Source organism: Herpailurus yagouaroundi, unplaced genomic scaffold, assembly GCF_014898765.1.
Source record: "Herpailurus yagouaroundi ecotype Mexico unplaced genomic scaffold, PumYag 28, whole genome shotgun sequence".
In the NCBI taxonomy this organism is placed as follows: domain Eukaryota; kingdom Metazoa; phylum Chordata; class Mammalia; order Carnivora; family Felidae; genus Herpailurus; species Herpailurus yagouaroundi.
In genome coordinates this window covers 28,849,983-28,869,700 of record NW_024412376.1, presented here as the reverse complement: position 1 = coordinate 28,869,700, position 19,718 = coordinate 28,849,983, and the positions used below count along the sequence as shown (strand labels likewise).

Here is a 19,718-nt window from a genome sequence, read left to right as displayed (position 1 = left end):
TCTAAACTTTCAGTGTTTACACATACCCACATTATCACTGACATCATTATTTGCAATACAACTTACATTTTCTATAAAAAGATAAACTAAATTACCTTTTTTTGATTGTTCTCACTTTATTTGCCCTCTACCTCATCCCATCAATTTTCAAAATAATGCAGAGTACCAGACTATGTTTGAGCACGCGGAGGAAAAACAAAGCAAAACACTGTTATGCGCGTTAAAACATTGACTGAACTCAAGCGTTAAAATTTAAGAGGTTTATTCTCCTTTTATCAAGCAATGTCTACAGACAGAGCATCCACATGGTGTAAGCTACTGAAGAAGGATGTATGAGACAGACTTACATTAAATCATTAGACACTTTATATGGTTCATGTTCACAAGGAAGAAAATCGCTAAAAAGGAAAGCAGGTAAGTAGAAACATAAGCTGATCTTTGTTGTTTATTAAATCTACCTCCCATAATGTTTCCTTAAGCTAAGAAGAAATCTACTGTATCACACAGCTCAGGATGCTATATATACATAAGATATTACACACTATAAAATTTCAGGTTTCTAAGCAGTTTTATACAATTTAAACTTGAGTAAAATTTGTATTTAAAAAAGACCTTATTGGATTACCTTCAGTAAACGGAGGTCATTTCAACAGCCCATTAGCATTTTTAGCAACAATTAAAAAAAATAAGTAAAAAGATTCTCCAAACAAGTAAGCTATTACTTTAAGCCTAGATAATTATCTGCTTATTTCAGTAAACCAACTTTCTAGTTTTAATCCACGTCTACTGGCCTTTTATTTGCCCTTAAAAAAAAAAAGAAGCAATAATTTTTACTTCTCTACAGTTTCTCAAATAAGAGGATTAGTTAGGTTTCAAACCATAGCACACAGTTAATGAGGGGGTCATTTAAGGATTATGTAGGAGTTGAGCAGAAGTTATTTAGGAAAGTTCTTAAGGAATGAAGTTCTTTGATGAGTTATATTTAAATTGCCAAGGCAATAGTGAAGTATGTCTTTACTCACCACTGTGGAGCTATCCCCTTATTTCCAAGTTCTGCTACTAATTCTCCTAACCCGCTAATATTCATCAGTTCTTGGTGTTAATTTCCCCATATGAGGTTTACTCTAAGCAGATACAAATGGTACTACTTTTTTAAAACTGAAAGTTCCTGCTGATTCAATTCTGGACTACATGAAAAGAAAGGAATCGATTCTGCTAATAATAAACATTTGTAAGCAGTTGACATCCCAGACAAACTTGCATTAAAAATACAATGCACTCCAATGATTAAAAGCAAAATGAATAGAGAATACATTGCAAACATTTTTTCATAATTATTTTTCCTCCTTTCTTCCTCATTTTCCATAGCATGCTGCAGACCATATAGTAAGTATTAAATAGAGTTTGTCACTGGTGTACGACCTAAGTCCAACTTATGCCTTCAAATGATATTTCGTTGAGGTTTAAACCAATGCTGAAGACAGGATTTGGTGTAAGAGATGTTAAACTTTTCTCTTTTAATGACAAAAGATTTGTAGTTATGAGGGTGTTCAGTATGCAGCTTTCAGCCTACCTTTTCCTCTTGTGACATTCCCTTCAAGGCACAAAAGATTATAAACAGTGGATGGGACAGAATATTTTGAAGTAAGAATTTTAAGGTTCCACAAAACCTTTCTATTTCTAGTTTAAGCATACCAAAAGACAGAGAAAAAATAATAGATAAACCACTTCCAAAATGAAATGCTTAAAGTCATCTGAAATTCCCTGCAGTTATTTTTTAATTGTTTAAATTTCTACTTTGTTAGCTTGAATGTAATTATAGATTTGAATCTTGTGATCTAGTTTTTTTATTAAATGTCGTGTTAAATATTTCCAGTCAACCAATATTACTAATTGTGTTCATCTTTGCAAAAGAAAAAATCTGTTTGATTTGGGTCTATCAAGTAACTTATGTTTGACTAGGGTGTGATCTTGAAAAGTTAAGCTGTAAATTTAAACAATGGGTAAGTGCAATGTACTGGAAAACTCTTCATTCAATAATTATCTAATAGGGCTTCTAGGCATCTCCAACCCAAATGACTGTATTTCCTTTCTCAACTTCAGTGATCTCACAGTTTAACTTATTGAGTCGTCCATCTAGTATAAAGAGAGAGTCCTTGGAAGGTGTCATCAGGTACTGACCAAACAAGCCACTGTCCTGGATTTGCCTGTTCTTCTGGTTCCAAGGCCATTCTTCTGCCTTGAGTGGTTCCTTAAGACTCTTTATCATCTTAACCTTCCCAGAGGAGAGCTCCACAAAGAGCACATCAGTTTGTGTGCTTGAACTACCATAAATGTTGTATTGGTGAGCTTCAGTAAAGGATGGCTGAAATGCCAGATCAGATATGTGCAGATTTGTGTGAATATCAAAAGCCTCCTGTATTTCTCCTCGGATGGTAATGTACTGGACCCTTACAAGACCTCTCACATCATTAATGCTGACAAGATAGTGCCCATCTGGAGAGACATATGGAGTGCCCGTCACATCGCTATTGAATCCAATGACTGAGTCGGTTACACTGTCCACCATAAGCTGTGGTGGAATTGCCCCAGTGCTGTCAGGTTTGCAGCCAATAAAGTAGTATCCTCCCAAGTGTGTATATGCCAATGACTGAGGAATGCACTTATAGTCCATCAAGTTAATTGTCTTGATGTATGACATGGTTTCAAGATCAATTTTTTGTAATGCAGCTTCATCTTTGTGAAGAATAAATCCAAACCTGAAAAGATGAAAACCAGAGTTAGACAGGAAACTACAGAGGGGTAATCCCGTATGAAAATGTACCATGGGCAGGTGGAAAGGGCCATTGCAAGTCCACACATTAATTGTCAGGCTATGCAGCAATTTGTGTCACGATCGTGTTAGAATTAAACTTTAAAATTTTGCCACCCTCCTCCTTCTCTAGGTCATTCCTTCATTACAGCTAAACAGTTGTAACTCATGGTGTAGAAAACAAAATAATTAAAAGTAATATATCTAGTTAATTGGAACAACAAATTTTACTTTTACCATACAGGGGGAAAAAGTAAAAATCATCTTGTGTGCCTCTAATCCTGATATTGAACAAGTTTGGTTTACTGCTACTAAAGTCAGCAAGAATAAAATACTTGAATATATAGGTATTTCACTCACTTCATTTCCTTCTTGTCTCATGACCAACAGAAAAATGTGACAGTCATCTCTACTTAGACAATTATCCACCACTTTCTACTTTCTCATTTTAATAAACTTTACAGGACTACCTTAATAAATGAAGATTTCTTTTTGCTAGAAAACTATTAAACTTCTATTTATTAGATTTTAGGATTACTTTGATTAACAACTTTTATGATTTTAACACTTATTATAAGTTTTAAATACAAGTTACATTTTTCAACTTTGCTATGCTTAAATTGTTATTGTTTCTGGTGGTATATCTAAGTTATATTGGTTATCTTATACTGAACAATGATAAACCTTAAAGATTTATGATATCTTCTGTTAAAGTTCATTTAAAAGTAAATATTTCTTATTTGTTTTGGTGTCCTCTTTAACTACTTCAGTATTTTTCACAGCATTTGTCTGGAATACTCGCTACAAATTATTATAAGTCCCTGTGATGAATGTAAATGTATTTTTAAACTGAGACCCATAAGACCAGTGGGTTCTTATGAAAAATAAGTAAGTTAAATAAGGTAAAATGAGATGGGGGCTACTATACGAAATTATATCTGAAAGGATACTGGTCAATGAAGAACTCTACTTTTTTTGCTAATAATATTGATTAAAACACAACCTAGTATTTGTTAATAATATTGTTATTATTTTTTGTTAATAATATTGATTAAAACACATCCTAATATTTTCAAAAGCTCCTTAAATATAAAAAAAAGGCATCTATTATTACACTGACTGTGCTTATAAATGAAAAAAAAAACAAATAAGATGACTTGTGACAATGTAAAACAAACAAAAACTCTAATGATAACCAATTATGTTATTGTCACCTGCAGGAATCATTTTCAATATGCTAATATTTACACAAAATTTTATTTATGTAAAAATGACCATTTCCACACATAACACACACATATAGTGCATTTGGGGTAATAGTTCCTGAAAATTTCAAATATAAGCACATGGCAAGCTCAAAAATATAAATAAACTCATCTTTAATATCATAGAGAAGATAAGATGAATGTTGTCAAACATCAGTCCTGTGTTGTAATTGTAGAAAGCAGCAAGTGCATAAGCACACTTTACTGAAATGGATATAAAGTTGTAACTGCTTCTATGTTCTCATATTATATATGGTTGGGAAACCATATTGTAATTTTCGCTATATTTGAACATTGGTGAAGAGACTATTTGTCCTTAGAGAGATTACAACTCCATCTATACAAAAGAAAAACTACAATGTATACCTAGTCCTTTTTTAAAAAAAGTTTTAAGCACTTATTGAACGTCTACCGAATACAAGGTGCTGGGAATATATTAAGGACCAACATATCTCTCCCTGCTTTTAATGAGTCTAGGAAATGATTAATAAAAAAAATGACAACTTAGTGATTAATGTTTAATTATAGCATTCTGCTATACTATGACTTAATTTAGTAATTATTAATTATTCTATTTACACGAGATGGAATAAAGTAATCATTTTGAAAATAACATTTCTGGTGTATTTCAGAATGACATTCACCATTTCGGCTTATTTCCTGGATCCTTCTCTCTCCTGTGTCCTTAATAACTATGTGTCATTTCAGTAAAGACAGCTCATACCATACCTATTTAGGATAAAGTTTTAGTTTTAATTATAATGATATGAAGAAACATTAATATTATTAAAAAACATGTCTTAGTTTTTCCACTAAAATATTAATAACCTAGCAAAGATCTTAAATACTACTGAATATTAAAAAATAGAAAAGAAACCAAACCTCAAACTGAAAACTGAGTCCCATTGTTTTTTGTCAACATCAAAAACACTGTAAAATCCTAGATATCACTCTCCACTCTCCTACTTGTCTTAATAAATAATTAACTTTGATTATTGTAAAGGGATATTTTTCCATTAATGGATAATCATTAAGGATATGCAAGTGTGTATATGATTGTATGTGCTATTATTTATGAAATTTTGAATAATAATGGAAGATATCGTCTTTTTTATGTTATGTGTTGTACATGTGCCCAGAGACAAAAGCAGTAACATTCACACTTAATAAAATCAATAAGCCAATCAAGTTTTGGCATTTCAGCTCCTCTCTTAACCTTGAGTCTTCCAGTCCCTTGGCAATGGTTTTTGAATGCTAATGAAGAAGAATGAGAAAGCTCCAACTACTCATGAACTATTTTAACTCTAATACTAAAGAATGCACTCAAGTTTTCTGTGATACAATCCGGCCTCTTTTGGAGGTAATTAAAATTTTAAAAAATGGTCCCGTTAAAAATGCAAAAGCTCCATGTGGGGTGATAAAATTACATCTATTTTGGCATCCATGCTGCATGCTCCTTTAGGACTAGAGATCTAGCTACATAAGCAGATGCATGAGAATGCCTTCAATTTTTCACTACTGATTTATTGGGTAGGAAGTGGTGTCTCTAATTCAAAATTTCCCTCTAGTACAGATTGATATTCAGAAATCTCCCACTGTTCATTAGTCTGTGATTAATATTTACGAGGCTCTCAACTTTCATGCCTGCTTAGTATAATAAAATCCTGCACAGTACTAGGCCTAACATAGTTTGTCTAATATTTGTCAGAATGTGTATAGGAAGTTCCAGACTGTAAGAAATGAGAGGTAAAACTTACTCTCGGAATCACTTCTTTTACTAGGAAATTAATAAACCTAGGAAAGTGTGACCTCCCAGCGCGGCATTGTGTGGATTTGTTGTTGGAGCTGGTGAGAATTAGAGCCATGTTTTTCTTTCCCAAATTTCTGAAGTGTAATCAATCTAGTTCATTATAGATGTTTTTAAAAAGTTCAACTTTAATTACTGCTTTTGTACTTTAAGGTGAGGTCCTGAACTGATTCATACAAGAGAACTTGTTTTGGAGGATGTAAAGGTTTTCAGTCCAGGCTGATTTAGTCTCATGATCCAGTTTTTCAAGGTAATAGATAGGTGACTTTGCGTAAAGTCCTCGACTGCCATGAGTTTCAATGTTTTCATTAGCAGAAAAAGAATAAAAGTACTACCTTGCTTTGAGGATAAAAGTGAAATGTGTGTTCTTACCAGGCAAACAGTACATCCTTAATAAATAGAACTTGCTTATGCTTTACACTGTAACTAACATCATTTTCCTATTGTCAATCAAATAGGATATTTCCTGTGGGACAGCAGATTGTTATAATTCATAAATGGGGAAAAGAAAAACAAATTGTTGATTTTTCTATATAGCCAGTATTCCCAGTTTTTAAAGATTTATTTATTTATTTATTTATTTATTTATTTATTTATTTTAATTTGTTTTGAAAGGGAGACAAGGAGAGAGAGTGGGGTAGGGGTAGAGAGAGAGGGGGAGAGAAAGAGATCTCTCAAACCATGAGATCATTACCTGAGCAGAAATCAAGAGTCAGACACTTAACTGACTGAGCCACCCAGGTGCCCCAGTCTTCCCAGCTTTTAAAATAAGCACATCATGTTACTCAAATGTGGCAAGATTTTTCTACTTGTGAATGTAGCAGAGATCACACTGACAATAGAAATTCACATTTTAATTCTTGCTCTCACTTGTGCCAACAGGATCTATGGCTGGAACACACCTCACCCAAAAACCAAGTCTCTCACATTGTTAGGAACGAAGGCGGTCAGCTCACTCCTTTGCTTGGAGGTGCTGTTTCAGTTGAGGGCCTGGAGCACTGAGTCATGGTGTGCTGGGTGATTTTGACGTCGGCATAGATGATGGGATTTGAAACAGATACCTGTCTTACTCAAGAATTTTCACTAAAAGTGAAATTCACTAAAAGAAAATTTTGTAGGCAGCTTTAGGACACGGATGTCTAAAGACACAGAGAACTGCAGTCAGAGTTTATGTCATGGCAATTCAAGAGCCTTGCAAGGGAAGTTATTTGGCAAAGGGGAAAGAACAGATACTTAGAGACAAACATGGCTGAAATACCATGAAGCCAAATAAAGAGCTGCTCAAAGACCTCCACATCCCACAAGACCAGGCTGCATTTTTTGCATTTGAGTAATGTTTGATTTCCCCAGATGTCTCACCCAGTTCCCAAATGAGTCTGATCACAGAGTCTCACAGAGCAATTTTCCAGTTATTGTCACCTCACATCATCTGCCGTGTTAGTTAGTCTGCCCCTATTCTGCTTTTTGAGATACTACTGAAGGAATTTCAGAATTACAATTAATAACCTGTATTACCTTTCATGGTCGGTGCCAAGAATGTTAATAATCCAAAGCTTGGGGTGAAAGAAACTCATAAGATTTGCAGAATAACAATTATTTTATCTCCTGAGTCTTAATTCCACCTTTCCCCAGAGTCCTCATAGATTCTCACCTGAACAGCTCGCCTTACTGCTGACTTTTAGTATTTACCCAGTGAGATCACTCCCCCCCCCCCCCGCCCCATACTACAAGCTGGGAAGTGTCCCTGATGCTCCCTCTCCATTCCTACATGACTTCTTTCCTCATACCCTACCATCTACACCTCCCCAGATTTAATTTTTTTTAACGTTTATTCATTTTTTGATAGAGAGAGACAGAGTATGAGTGGGGGAGGGGCAGAGAGAGAGGGAGACAGAATCCAGAGCAAGGTCCAGGCTCTGAGGTGACAGCACAGAGCCTGATGCGGGGCTCCAACTCATAAACTGTGAGATCATGACCTCAGCTGAAGTCGGACGTTTAACCAACTGAGCCACCCAGGTGTCCCTACACCTCCTTAGATTTTAAAACAAGTATTTCTATGTATATCAATGGATGCAAAGGGGAAGTTGTAAGTACAGATTGGATGTATTTGGGCATCGGATTCATCAGACACTCTATCCTGTTATAAAAACAGCACTGATGTCTATTACTGATGTCTCAGTAATAGAAACCATGTTCTTTGAAATAGAGCAGAATAATTTCAACAGCCCTAGGAATTAGTTGTATTGAGGCACAACATCCAAAACATATTATCATAATTAGTACTTCATAATAGTAGTGGGCAGGATTATTAATACCTTGTTTTTTTAATTGGATAATAAGTACCTTGTTTTTTTTTTTAAATTGGAAGGTAAGAGATGCTTAACAGATGATAAGAAACAAAAATTATAACTTCCTCTCCATATAATTAATATATAAACTCACATATACAATGTGCTGTTGAAATGACATCTTCCATTGTGTAACAGCTGACAGAGAGTTTTCATGGGCACAAAGCATAAATCTGACATGAGCCATTATTCACCAGTTTATGAATTCCTTTATATTTAGTTGTTTTCTATTATCCCAGACTGACCCTTGTAAGAAAAGATTGAATGCTGTTCCTACTCAAGTACCAGAGGATTTAGTTTTTATCTGAACTTCACATAAATAGCTCAGTAAAACACACCTGTTCATAAATAGTAGTCACATTCATATTCGGGATATGGGAAGCACAGAGAAATAAAATTGACACATTTAGTAGAGATTTATAACTAGGGCAAGGACAGTTTTTGAATAGACCTAATGCTTTGATGCGTTTGAGAAATGGTACTACTTTGAAGTTTTCTGTTTTCAAAACATAGGTTGGAAAAGCTAGAATGAACCACAGGATGCCTCCTGCCTGCCTTTTTAAAGTATATTATAGAAATTCTATAGTAAAGATTTTAACATTACTTCACCTACTTTCACTTTTAGAAATTTTTCCTTTAAAAAGTGGAATGTGTTTTGGAATACTAAATTCCCTATTGTCTTCCCTCTCTGGTACCCTATTGTTCTGATCTGTAGAAAGTTTGATTCTTCTAAGCCAAATCAAAACATAAATGCATAATTTGATTTCAGTATATTCATGATGTCTAATTGCTTGATAGAATTAATACAGTGTCTAGAGGTCTATCACTTCTAGTGTCCAGAACATTAAAAAATAAATAAATAAATAAATAAATAAATAAATAAATAAACAGACAGATTTATTAAGAATTCTGTGCACACCATATATACTACAGAACATATTTCAAAAACCAAAGTCCTCAACCTCTTTTTGAAGAGCTGAAAAACTTAGGGAAAAAACAAAACAAACAAACAAAAACAAAAAACAAAACACCCTGACACTGACACCTGTGCTTTCAGATGGCATTTTAAAAGTTTGGTTGCTTTTCTTAATTTGGTTTTGGAAAAACATGAAAATCTGAAAATAGGAGCCTCTTGAATCTTACCCATTTTTCTGATTAGGATATGTTTTATGCAGGAGTTGACAAATGGAGCAGGGATGCCAGAGTGGAAATGGAGTTAGTAATTAGAAGAAAGAAATAATTTGTGAATATAAAAGTGGAAATACAAAAGGAAAGTAAAACAAAGGCAAGAGCAAAATCTGTTAATAAAAAAAATACTACTGAAGTATCCATTGCATACCTACAAGAAACAAATAATGGGTGAGAAAAAGATTCAGTAGGAACTAGGTTTGTCATGAGTTGGGTTCTAGATACTGTATGACCAAATTCAATATTATTCACGCCCTGCTATGTTCAGTACACTTTGTACAACCTTATAAAGGAAATGGAGAGGAAATAAATGATTCCTATCCTTAAGGTAATTATAGTCAAACAGTGGGGTGCTTATAATTGTATGCCCTGACTTTCAAAAAGTGTTTAGGGAGCCTCTTCAAAGATGAGAGAAGGAATGGATATAGTTATATCCCTGTTTCAGCTACTAATTTACATTTCTGTTATGCTAGGCTTTCACTTGAAGAGAGAGTTTATATTAGTCTGGATCCCAGAAGGAAAGGAATAAATTTCAATTAGAATAAATCAAGGAGGGTGCAATAAAGAGTCTGTTTACAGTGAAATAGAAATTGGTCACAAGAGGCAGTGCAGTAATACGGGGAGAGTAATAATAAGGCTGTTGTCACTACTTTATCTGGGAAGGAAGGAGTTATATAGCGAGATGCCTCTTGTGAGTATCTGTCTCCTTTGATCTAAAGAAACAGCTGATTGCTTACAAAACAGCAGACATGGGGTGGGAGGAGTGGGGGAATAAGCAGTGGGAGGGTAGGGTGGATTCTATACTCTGGTCTCATGCTCCTTCTTCATGCAATCTCCAGTCAGGCTTTTCATTGACCCAAACAACCGGAAGCCATAGTATCCAGCCTTCTGGGATAGAAAGCAAGATAGTGAAGGCTAGAGTGTGTACCGGGGGATACAAATGCAAAGCAGCAGCCACAGATTTCCTTGGCCAAAGAGACTTGAAAAAAATGAATTCTAGTGAATATACAGAGCTATATCAAGTAAGGATTGTGACATGTGACATATACATTTAGTCTCTTTTTTTATAATATTTATTTATTTTTGAGAGAGAGAGAGAGAGAGAGAGAGAGAGAGAGATACAGAACACAAGTGGGAAGGGGGCAGCGAAAGAGGGAGACACAGAATCTGAAGCAGGCTCCAGGCTCTGAACTGTCAGCACAGAGCCTGATGTGGGGCTCAAACTCATGAACCGTTAGAGAACATGACCTGATCATGAGATTAACCGATTAACCGAATGAGCCACCCAGGTGCTCCTATATTTAGTTTCTAATTGGAATCATTTGACAACTGATAAAGAAAAATTGTGTAACTTTCCAAGCTGGGAGATGAGACATTATTTTTTAGGTGTATTTATTTATTTTGAGAGAGAGAGAGAGAGAGAGACAGAGAGAGAGAGGGAGAGAGAGGAGGGAACAGAGAGAGAGGGAGAGAGAGGAGGGGTTAAAGGGAGAGGGAGAGAGAGAATCCCAAGCAGGTTCCATGCTCAGCCCAGAGCTGGATGCTAGACTAAATCTCAGGACCTCAGCAGAGATCAGATGCTAAAGAGTCAGATGCTTAACTGACTAAGCCACTCAGGCGCTGGGGAGAAGGAACATTCTTGATTTTTTTTTTTTCCACCTGAAATAAATGCTTCTTTAGATAGCACTTTCTTATTTCTGGTAAAGCTTTAGAAAATGTCTCTTACCTTTCGTTACTGGTAAATATTTTCAGTAATTGTTGTGTAATAAATGTTTGTGTCCCCCCACCAGATCAAATTCATGTATTGAAGCCCTAATCCCCATTGTTTTTGGAGGTGGGGCCTTTTGGAAGAAATTAGGTTGTGAGGGTGAGCCTTCATGGATTAGATTCGTGCCCTTGTAAGAAGAGTCATAATAGAGATTTCTTGCTATCTCTGCCACGTGAGGACACAGTAAGATGATGGCAGTCTACAAATTTGGAAGAGGGCTCTGCCCAGAACCCAAACATGTTGACATCCTGACCTCTGACTTCCTAGCCTCCTGAACTATGATAAATAAATTTCCATTGTTTAAGACAGCCAGTCTGTGATATTTTGTTAAAGCAGCCTGAACTGGCTAAAGCAAACCTTTTATCAGAGAGGTGCTTCTACATTTCTTGAAATGGGGCTGAAGCATTGGAACTGGGTAAGGCATAGAGTCTTGAAAGGTTTTGAGGTGCATGCTAGAAAGTCAATACTGCTGTGTAGAGGCCACTAAAGACATTCCTGGTGAGGGCTCGGAAATAAAAGAGGAGGGCTGGAGAGAAAGCCTTCATCTTCTTAAATTTTTTTTTTCAACGTTTTATTTATTTTTGGGACAGAGAGAGACAGAGCATGAACGGGGAAGGGGCAGAGAGAGAGGGAGACACAGAATCGGAAACAGGCTCCAGGCTCGAACTCACGGCCCAGAGCCTGACGCGGGGCTCGAACTCACGGACCGCGAGATCGTGACCTGGCTGAAGTCGGAAGCTTAACCGACTGCGCCACCCAGGCGCCCCAAAAGCCTTCATCTTCTTAGAGAATTCATAAATAATCATAAACAGAATGTAGAAATATGGATGGTAAAGGCCACCCTGATGAGGTTTCAGATGGTAATGAGGAATATGTTATTGGAAACTGGAAGAAAGGCATTTCCTTACGGTAAATTGACAGAGAATTTAGTTAAACTACGGTAGTGTTCTAGCATTTTATGGAAAGTAGAACTTGAGAACGATGAAATTGGATAATCAGCTGAGATTTATAAGCCAAGTGTTGAAAGAGTGATTTGGTTTCTCCTGATACTTATAGTAAAGTGAGCAGAAATAAATGAATTAAAGAGAGAATTGTTAAGCAAAAAGGACCCAGAACATAAATATTTGGAAAAATTTTAGCCTGTCTATAATACAAAAAAAAAAAAAAAAAAAAAGGAAATGCTTGTTCAGAAAAGAACATTAAGGGTGGGGAAGACCAGCCCCTTAATAAGGAGGTTAACATAGTGTGAACCACAGAAGTAATCAGCTACCCCTGCAGGGAGAGTGCCAGTTTGAACTGAAGGGGATGGAGACTGGATGGAATGAAGGAAAGCTCTTAGATGTCCTGAATTTTATGGGATGAGCCCACACAGCTATTTTTAAAACTTTTTTTTAACATTTATTTATTTTTGAGAGACAGAGAGAGGCAGAGCATGAACAGGGGAAGGGGGGGGGAGAGAGAGAGAGAGAGAGAGAGAGAGAGAGAGAGAGAGAGAGATACAGAATCTGAAACAGGCTCCAGGATCTGAGCTGTTTGCTAGCACAGAGCCAGACGCGAGGCTCGAACTCATGAACTGCGAGACCATGACCTCAGTTGAAGTCAGACGCTCAACCAACTGAGCCACTCAGGCGCCCCTCCCACACGGCTATTTATCTGTGAACATGCATTATTATTCAAGGTAAAGGAAAAAAAAATGACTCCAAGGTGATTCAGTGATCATGAGGGCTACAGTCTCAGTTTGAAAGAGACAAAACATCGCCCAGAAGCTTGGGGGTGCAACCCTCACCCTACGGAGCTGCAGGGACATGGCCACCCACTGCAGTGGGTCTGGAAGTCAGAACATCAAGTCAAAAGGGGTTATTCTCAAGCCTTAAAATCTTAGGGAGTTTTACTTTCCTAAATTTTAGACTTGTCTGGGACTACTCACCACTTCCTTCTTATTTCTCCCATATGGAGTGGAATGTCTATCCTATGCCAGCACCATCATTTTATTTTGAAAGCACATAACATATTTGATTTCATAGGTTCACAGCTAGAGAACAATTTTGCCTCAGTGTGAATCAAAGTCTTTCCCATATCTAATTTAGATGACATTTAGTTAAGACTTTAGACTTTAGATTTGATGCTGGAACAAGTTAAGACCTTTGGGACTGTTGGAATAGAATGTGTGCATTTTGCATGTGAGAAAGACATGAATTTGAGGAATCAGGGGTGGAATGTTATGACTGAATTGTGTCTCCCCCACACCTCAAATTCGTATGTGGAAGGCCTAATCCCCAATGTGATATTATTTGGAGGTGGAGCTTTGGGGAGGAAATTCGGTCATGAGGGTAGAGCCCTCCTTAATGGGAATGGTGCCCTTAAGAGAAGAGACATGGAGATATGATCTCTCTCACTGTCAGCCATGGGAGGACACAGCTTAAGGCAGCTATCTGCAGATCAGGGAAAGGGCTCGCCACCGAAACTCGAGCGTGTTGGCAGCCTGATATCTGACTTCCCAACCTCTAGAAATACGAGAAATAAACTTCTGTTGTTTGAGCCATCCAGTCCACGGTACTTTGTTAAATTAGCAGAACTAAGTTAGAAATCTGTGGTAAAAGTTATGCACATGATTAATACCAGTGGTTGTATTATTATTTTCCCATTACTTTTACATTTTCTTTAGGTAAAGCTGCATGAGTAATTTGTGTTTAACAAGCTAAAAGTTTATAAAATATGTTTAGAAATTTACCTGTATTTGGTAATTTTTAAAATTTTCTTAATCTGTGTATATGTTCTCAGTATGCAGAGTAAGGGAAAGGGGAGGACTTTGTTTTATTTTGTTTTGTTTGCATTTTTTTATTCATATAAATGATGAAGTGGTGTATATCTCATACGGTGTGTTTTGTTCTTTCAGCACTACATTTTAAAGATATATTCGTGTTACTCTGCATATTTACTATACTGCTTTATAGTCACTCATAGGAAACCTATAGTAATATCCACCATATTTTACTTAATCACTTCCTTAATAATAAGTGTACTCATGTGGCTTCATTAAATTGGTGGGTGGGTTGGTGGCTGAACTTAGCAAGAAAGCCTGAGATGGATGAGCCTTCCTCTCTCCATGTGGTTTTCTGTCCTTCAAGGATGTTCACAAGACTTCCATCAAAGGTGACTGCAACATTCTAAAAGGGAAAGCTCCTGTCAAGCCTTTGCCTCACTTGTGTTTGCTTATGTTCCTGGAAAGAAATAACATGCTTAGGGGCAATGTGCAAGGAGAGTCACCAAAAGCATTGATACTGGGAGATAGGATTCACTGGAGATCATTATCATAAAAAAGTATCATATAAGGTAACGGCTCAGTTTTTTTTAATTCTTTTTCTTTAATTTTTTTTAATGTTGATTTATTTTTGAGAGAGAGAGAGTCAGTGGAGGAGGGGCAGAGAGAGATGGAGACACAGAATCTGAAGCAGGCTCCAGACTCCGAGCTGTCAGCACAGAGCCTGACCCAGGGCTCAAACTCCCAAACCATGAGATCATGACCTGAGCCGAACTGACTGAGGCCCCCCTTATTTTTTTTTATTCTTAAGACAGTTACCTATTAGCACTATTTTATTGAATAGTCCATCATTTCCCATTGATTTGGAGTGTCACTTGTTGGCCTACATGCATTTTGTCTATGTCTGAATGTTCTGTTTCTTTCAGCAGTCTTTCTCTTTCCTCATACTTTTTGCACTATTTTATTCATTGAGCCTATATAATATGTATAAATATCCAGGAGAATGAATCTAACAATTTTCTTTCTCAAAACTTATTGGCTATTTGAGTGAGTGCGTGTGTATGTGTCTGTGTGTGTGTGTATCTGTGTTTGTGTGCCTGAGTGTGTGCGATGTTACGTAAACTTTTCAGTTTATCAGGTTAGAACATGATTAGAACTTTTATCTGATGAGGCACCTGGGGAGCTCAGTGGGTTAAGCATCTAACTTCTGACCTCAGCTCAGGTCATGATCTCAGGATTCTCTTGACTTGGAGCCCCGCCTCTGGCTCTATGCTGACAGAGTGGCCTGCTTGGGATTCTCTCTTTGCCCTTCCTTCCCTACCCTTTTCCTCCCCCTTCTCCCCACGCACTCTCTCTCTTTCTCTCTCTATCAAAATAAATAAATAAACTAAAAAAATTAAAATGTTGATATATGAGGTGTTTATTAATTTACATAGTAACTGAGTTTTAACATTTTTAAAATAATATGATATGTATTTCTATTTATCTGATTTATTTTTTAATTTGATTCATTTTTAATTGTTGTATCAAGAAAAATTAATTTTTTCTTGGGTATATTCATAGATATTTTACCTTTTACTTGCTAATAATAATAGATTCTTTTTTCCATTATATCTCCTGATTGGTTTCGTTCATATGCATAAAGTTATTAATTTCTGATATTAATTTTGTGCCCCTTAACATTTTGAATTTCTTTGTTTTAGGTCTCCAGCCTATATTCTACTGTTATTTATATTCAGTCATATCATTTTTAGAGATGGATAATTTTACCTCCTCTTTTCTAACCAAATTAAGTCTTCATTTTTATCATTGCAGTGGCTAGTACTTTCCTCTTATTTTTAAAATATATATTTCTGGGGCGCCTGGGTGGCTCAGTCGGTTAAGCGTCCGACTTTGGCTCAGGTCATGATCTCAGGGTCCGTGAGTTCGAGCCCCGTGTCGGGCTCTGTGCTGACAGCTCAGAGCCTGGAGCCTGCTTCGGAATCTGTGTCTCCCTCTCTCTCTGACCCTCCCCCGTTCATGCTCTGTCTCTCTCTGTCTTAAAAAAATAAATAAGCATTAAAAAAATTAAAAACAAAATAAAATATATATTTCAAAATTGGCCTTAATCTAGTGGTGTTTCAACAATACATAAAAATATTGATGGAAAGAATAAAAATTTCAGAAGCAGACATATGTGTTATGTGAAAGTTAAAATATAATAATAATAATAATAATAATAATGGTTTATTAAAACTGTAGAGAAGATATAGGCTACATTGTATGTTGAGATAATCACCTATCTAATAAGAAAAATGTATATATAACTCATTTTCTGTGTAAAATAATACCTAGAGAGGTGAAAGAGTTAAAATTACACTAATACTAAATAGTATTAAAAGATTGGTATTAAACAACAGTATAATAACAGCATTAAATGCATCAACAATTTAAATATTGGGGAAGATGATACCTTTTAAAGAAAAACCCCACATTCTTAAAGTCTAGAGGTGAAGCTTGATAAAGGTGATTATATTTTAAAAATGAACAATGGTTAATGCAATCCATAAAATGAGCAAAATATAAAAGAAGAATTCAATATTCTGACTATAAAATGAATTACTAAAATCAAAAAAGCAAGAAGTTAAAAAAATTTAGCAAACAAATAGCTATTCCTCATGTGAGGGGGGAAGAATTAATTTACCCCCCCCCAAAAAAAATGTGGTATTTATTTTCACCAATCCATTGGTAACAAAAATAAAGTGTGTTTACAACCAGCACTGATTCTGGGGTGCCTGGGTGGCTCAGTCAGTTAAGCACCTAACTCTTGATTTCAGCTCAGGTCATGATCTCACAGTTTCTGAGTTTGGGTCCTGAGTTAGGCTCTTCACTGACAAAGCGGAGGCTGCTTGGCATTCTGTCTCCCTCGTTCTCTGCCCCTTACCCTCTGGCGCTCTCTCTCTCTCTCTCTCTCTTAAAAAAAATTAAACAGGGAGCCTGAGTGGATCCTTCCATTAAGCATCCATCTTCAGCTCAGGTCATGATCTCACAGTTTGTGTGTTTGAGCCCCGTGCCCCGCTTTAGAATCAGTTCTGTGCTGACAGCTCAGAGCCTGGAGCTTGCTTCAGTTTCTGCCCCTCCCCTGCTCATGCTTTGTTTCTCTCTGTCTCTCAAAAATAAATAAATGTTAAAAAAAATAAAAATAAAAAAGGAAATAAACATTATAAATCCAACATTGGTAAAGATCTGATCAAATAGGCATTCTCACGTACTACTGTTAGAAGCATAGATAATTTAGGCTTTTTGGAGAATGATTTGATGTTACCTTTTAAAATTAAAATATGACTCTGCTTTAAAGAAGCAATAACATCTCTCAGTATCTCCTCTTAATTAATGCTCATAAATGACCACAAAGTAACATTCGTAAAGATATTCACTGCGGCTTTGGTTGCAATAAAGAAATTTAAAAATAGTTTAAATGTCAAACAGTAGAGGAATGCTTAAATACACTATGAACAACCAAAAAAAGAAATCTCACACTATACAAAATCTTGCAGCTATACAAATGATAGGTTATTGACAAATGACATAGAGGTCTCTCCAAAATGGTTAATTTTTAAAGAAGACATACCAGATTTAAAGAATACTAGATATTTTAATGCATTTATGTGTAATTGTTTCAAGAAATGGATTGAAAGTTTATTCAGCAATATGTCTCGTCTTCTAAAGAGAAAAGTTCTAAGAGTGCTTATAAAAGGAGTACTTATTATTATATAAACTTCTTGATGGTTTCAATATTGCATATATATTTCAAAATATAGAAAGAAAACAAGCAGCTACATAAGTTTTCAACTAAAGAAAATTAGAGACATTTTAGTCTCTAATCATCATTTTCATTTCACAAATTAGGAATATATAATGGTAAAGAGCGTTCAATGAAATTGGCACTTATATTGCTAATAACAGTGGAATTGCATGTGGAAAATATTTAGTAACTAGCATGAAGGATCTTTCACATATTTCTACCCTTTTTAGTAGTAATTCACTTTCTAGTTGACTATCCTGAGAAAACAATAATAAACAGGAATGAAGCTTTGTGTATAAATACACTCATAATATTATTATGTATTGTAGTAAATATATGTAAGCAACCAAAAAGACCATATATGAATGAATATGTAAATGGTAATAGAGACACTTGATGCAATAGAGTACACATGTTAAAAATATAAAACACTAATTTAGGATTAATGTTCATTCAGTGAAGTTATAACAAAAAAGCACAATATTGTATGGATGATATGATTAAACCATTAATAAGAAACTAAACAAAGCCCATGCTTGCACTGAAGGTAAATAACCCAAAGTTTCACTTTTTGATCAAGTTTAGAGACAGAATTAGCTCATTTTTTAAAGTCTGCCATCTTTGTTCAAAGAGAATAGTCTACTTTTGTAACAAAAAATATATCATATATTTCTATGTGCTGATAGAAATAAAAGAGTATGTATTAAGTCTGGATAAAAAGCCCAGGTAGCACTCATTATAACTGCTCAATGTTTCAATCTTGAATATGCACTTACTAAGTGGCTAAATAAATGAACAGACTGTGAACCCACAATTATATAGTCAATTAACCTTCAAGAAAAAGAGGCAAGAATATATAATGGGGAAAAGATAGTCTCCTCAACAAATAGTGTTGGAATAACTGGACAGCTACATGTAAAAGAATGAAATTTGATCACTTTCTTATACCATACACAAAAATAAACTCAAAATTCACTAAGGACCTAAATATCAGACATGAAACCATAAACATCCTAGAAGAGAGCACAGGCAGTAATTTCTCTGACATTGGCCATAGCAACATCTTTCTAGATATGTCTCCTGAAACAAGAAAAACAAAAGCAAAAATATACTATTGGAACTACATCAAAATAAAAACCTGTGCAGCAAAGGAAATAACCAACAAAACTAAAAGACAGCCTACTGAATGGGAGAAGATATTTGCAAATGACATATCTGAGAAAAGGTTAGTATCCAAAATACATAAAGAACTTATACAAGTCAACATCAAAAACAAATAATTCAATTAAAAATAGGCAGAAGAAATGAACAGACACCTCTCCAAAGAAGACATACAGGTAGCCAACAGACACATGAAAAGATGTTCAAGATCAGTCATCGTCAGGGAAATACAAATTAAAATACAATGAGATATCACCTCACACCTGTTGCAATGGCTCAAATAAAGAACGCAAGAAACAAGTATTGGGGAGGATGTGGAGTAAAGGAACCCTTTACTGCACTGTTGGTGGGAATGCAAACTGGTGCAACCACTGTGCAAGAGTATAGAGATTCCTCAAAAAATTAAAAATAGAACTACCATATGATCCAGTAATTGCAAGAGTGGGTTTTTACCCAAAGAATATAAAAACACTGGTTCAAAGGGATATATGCAGTCTTTTATTTATTACAGCATTATATACAGCAGCGAAACTATGGAAGCAATACAGTGTCCATTGATAGATGAATGGATAAGGAAGATATAATGGAATATTCTTCAGGCATAATAAAAAGTGAAATCTTGCCATTTGCAACAACATGATGGATCTAGAAAGTATAATGTTAAGCAAAATAAGTCATTCAGAGAAAGAATAATACCATATGATATGTCACTCATATGTGGAATTTAAGAAACAAAACAAAGAAAAAAAATAAGAGACAAACCAAAAAATGGACTCTTAACTACAGAGAACAAACAGATGGTTACCAGAAGGATGGTGAGTTGG

At 35.5% G+C, this 19,718-nt stretch overlaps 1 protein-coding gene and 1 long non-coding RNA gene across 7 annotated transcripts in view; one reads left to right on the top strand and one right to left on the bottom strand.

Annotated features, from left to right (window-relative positions):
• Positions 1 to 245: 245 nt before the first annotated feature.
• The window catches only part of FSTL5 (follistatin like 5), a 795,291-nt gene continuing 775,818 nt past the window's right edge, over positions 246 to 19,718 (bottom strand). For all 6 annotated transcript variants that reach the window (XM_040471352.1, XM_040471359.1, XM_040471338.1 and 3 more), the window contains one exon: positions 246 to 2,759. In XM_040471352.1, coding sequence (XP_040327286.1) covers positions 2,057 to 2,759 — 703 coding nt within the window. In that variant the 3' untranslated portion in view covers positions 246 to 2,056. The remainder of the gene's footprint in view (positions 2,760 to 19,718) is intronic.
• LOC121027731 (uncharacterized) lies at positions 7,860 to 11,493 on the top strand. Its single transcript, XR_005788900.1, has 2 exons — positions 7,860 to 7,970; positions 11,211 to 11,493. It is a non-coding gene; the product is annotated as an uncharacterized LOC121027731 (long non-coding RNA).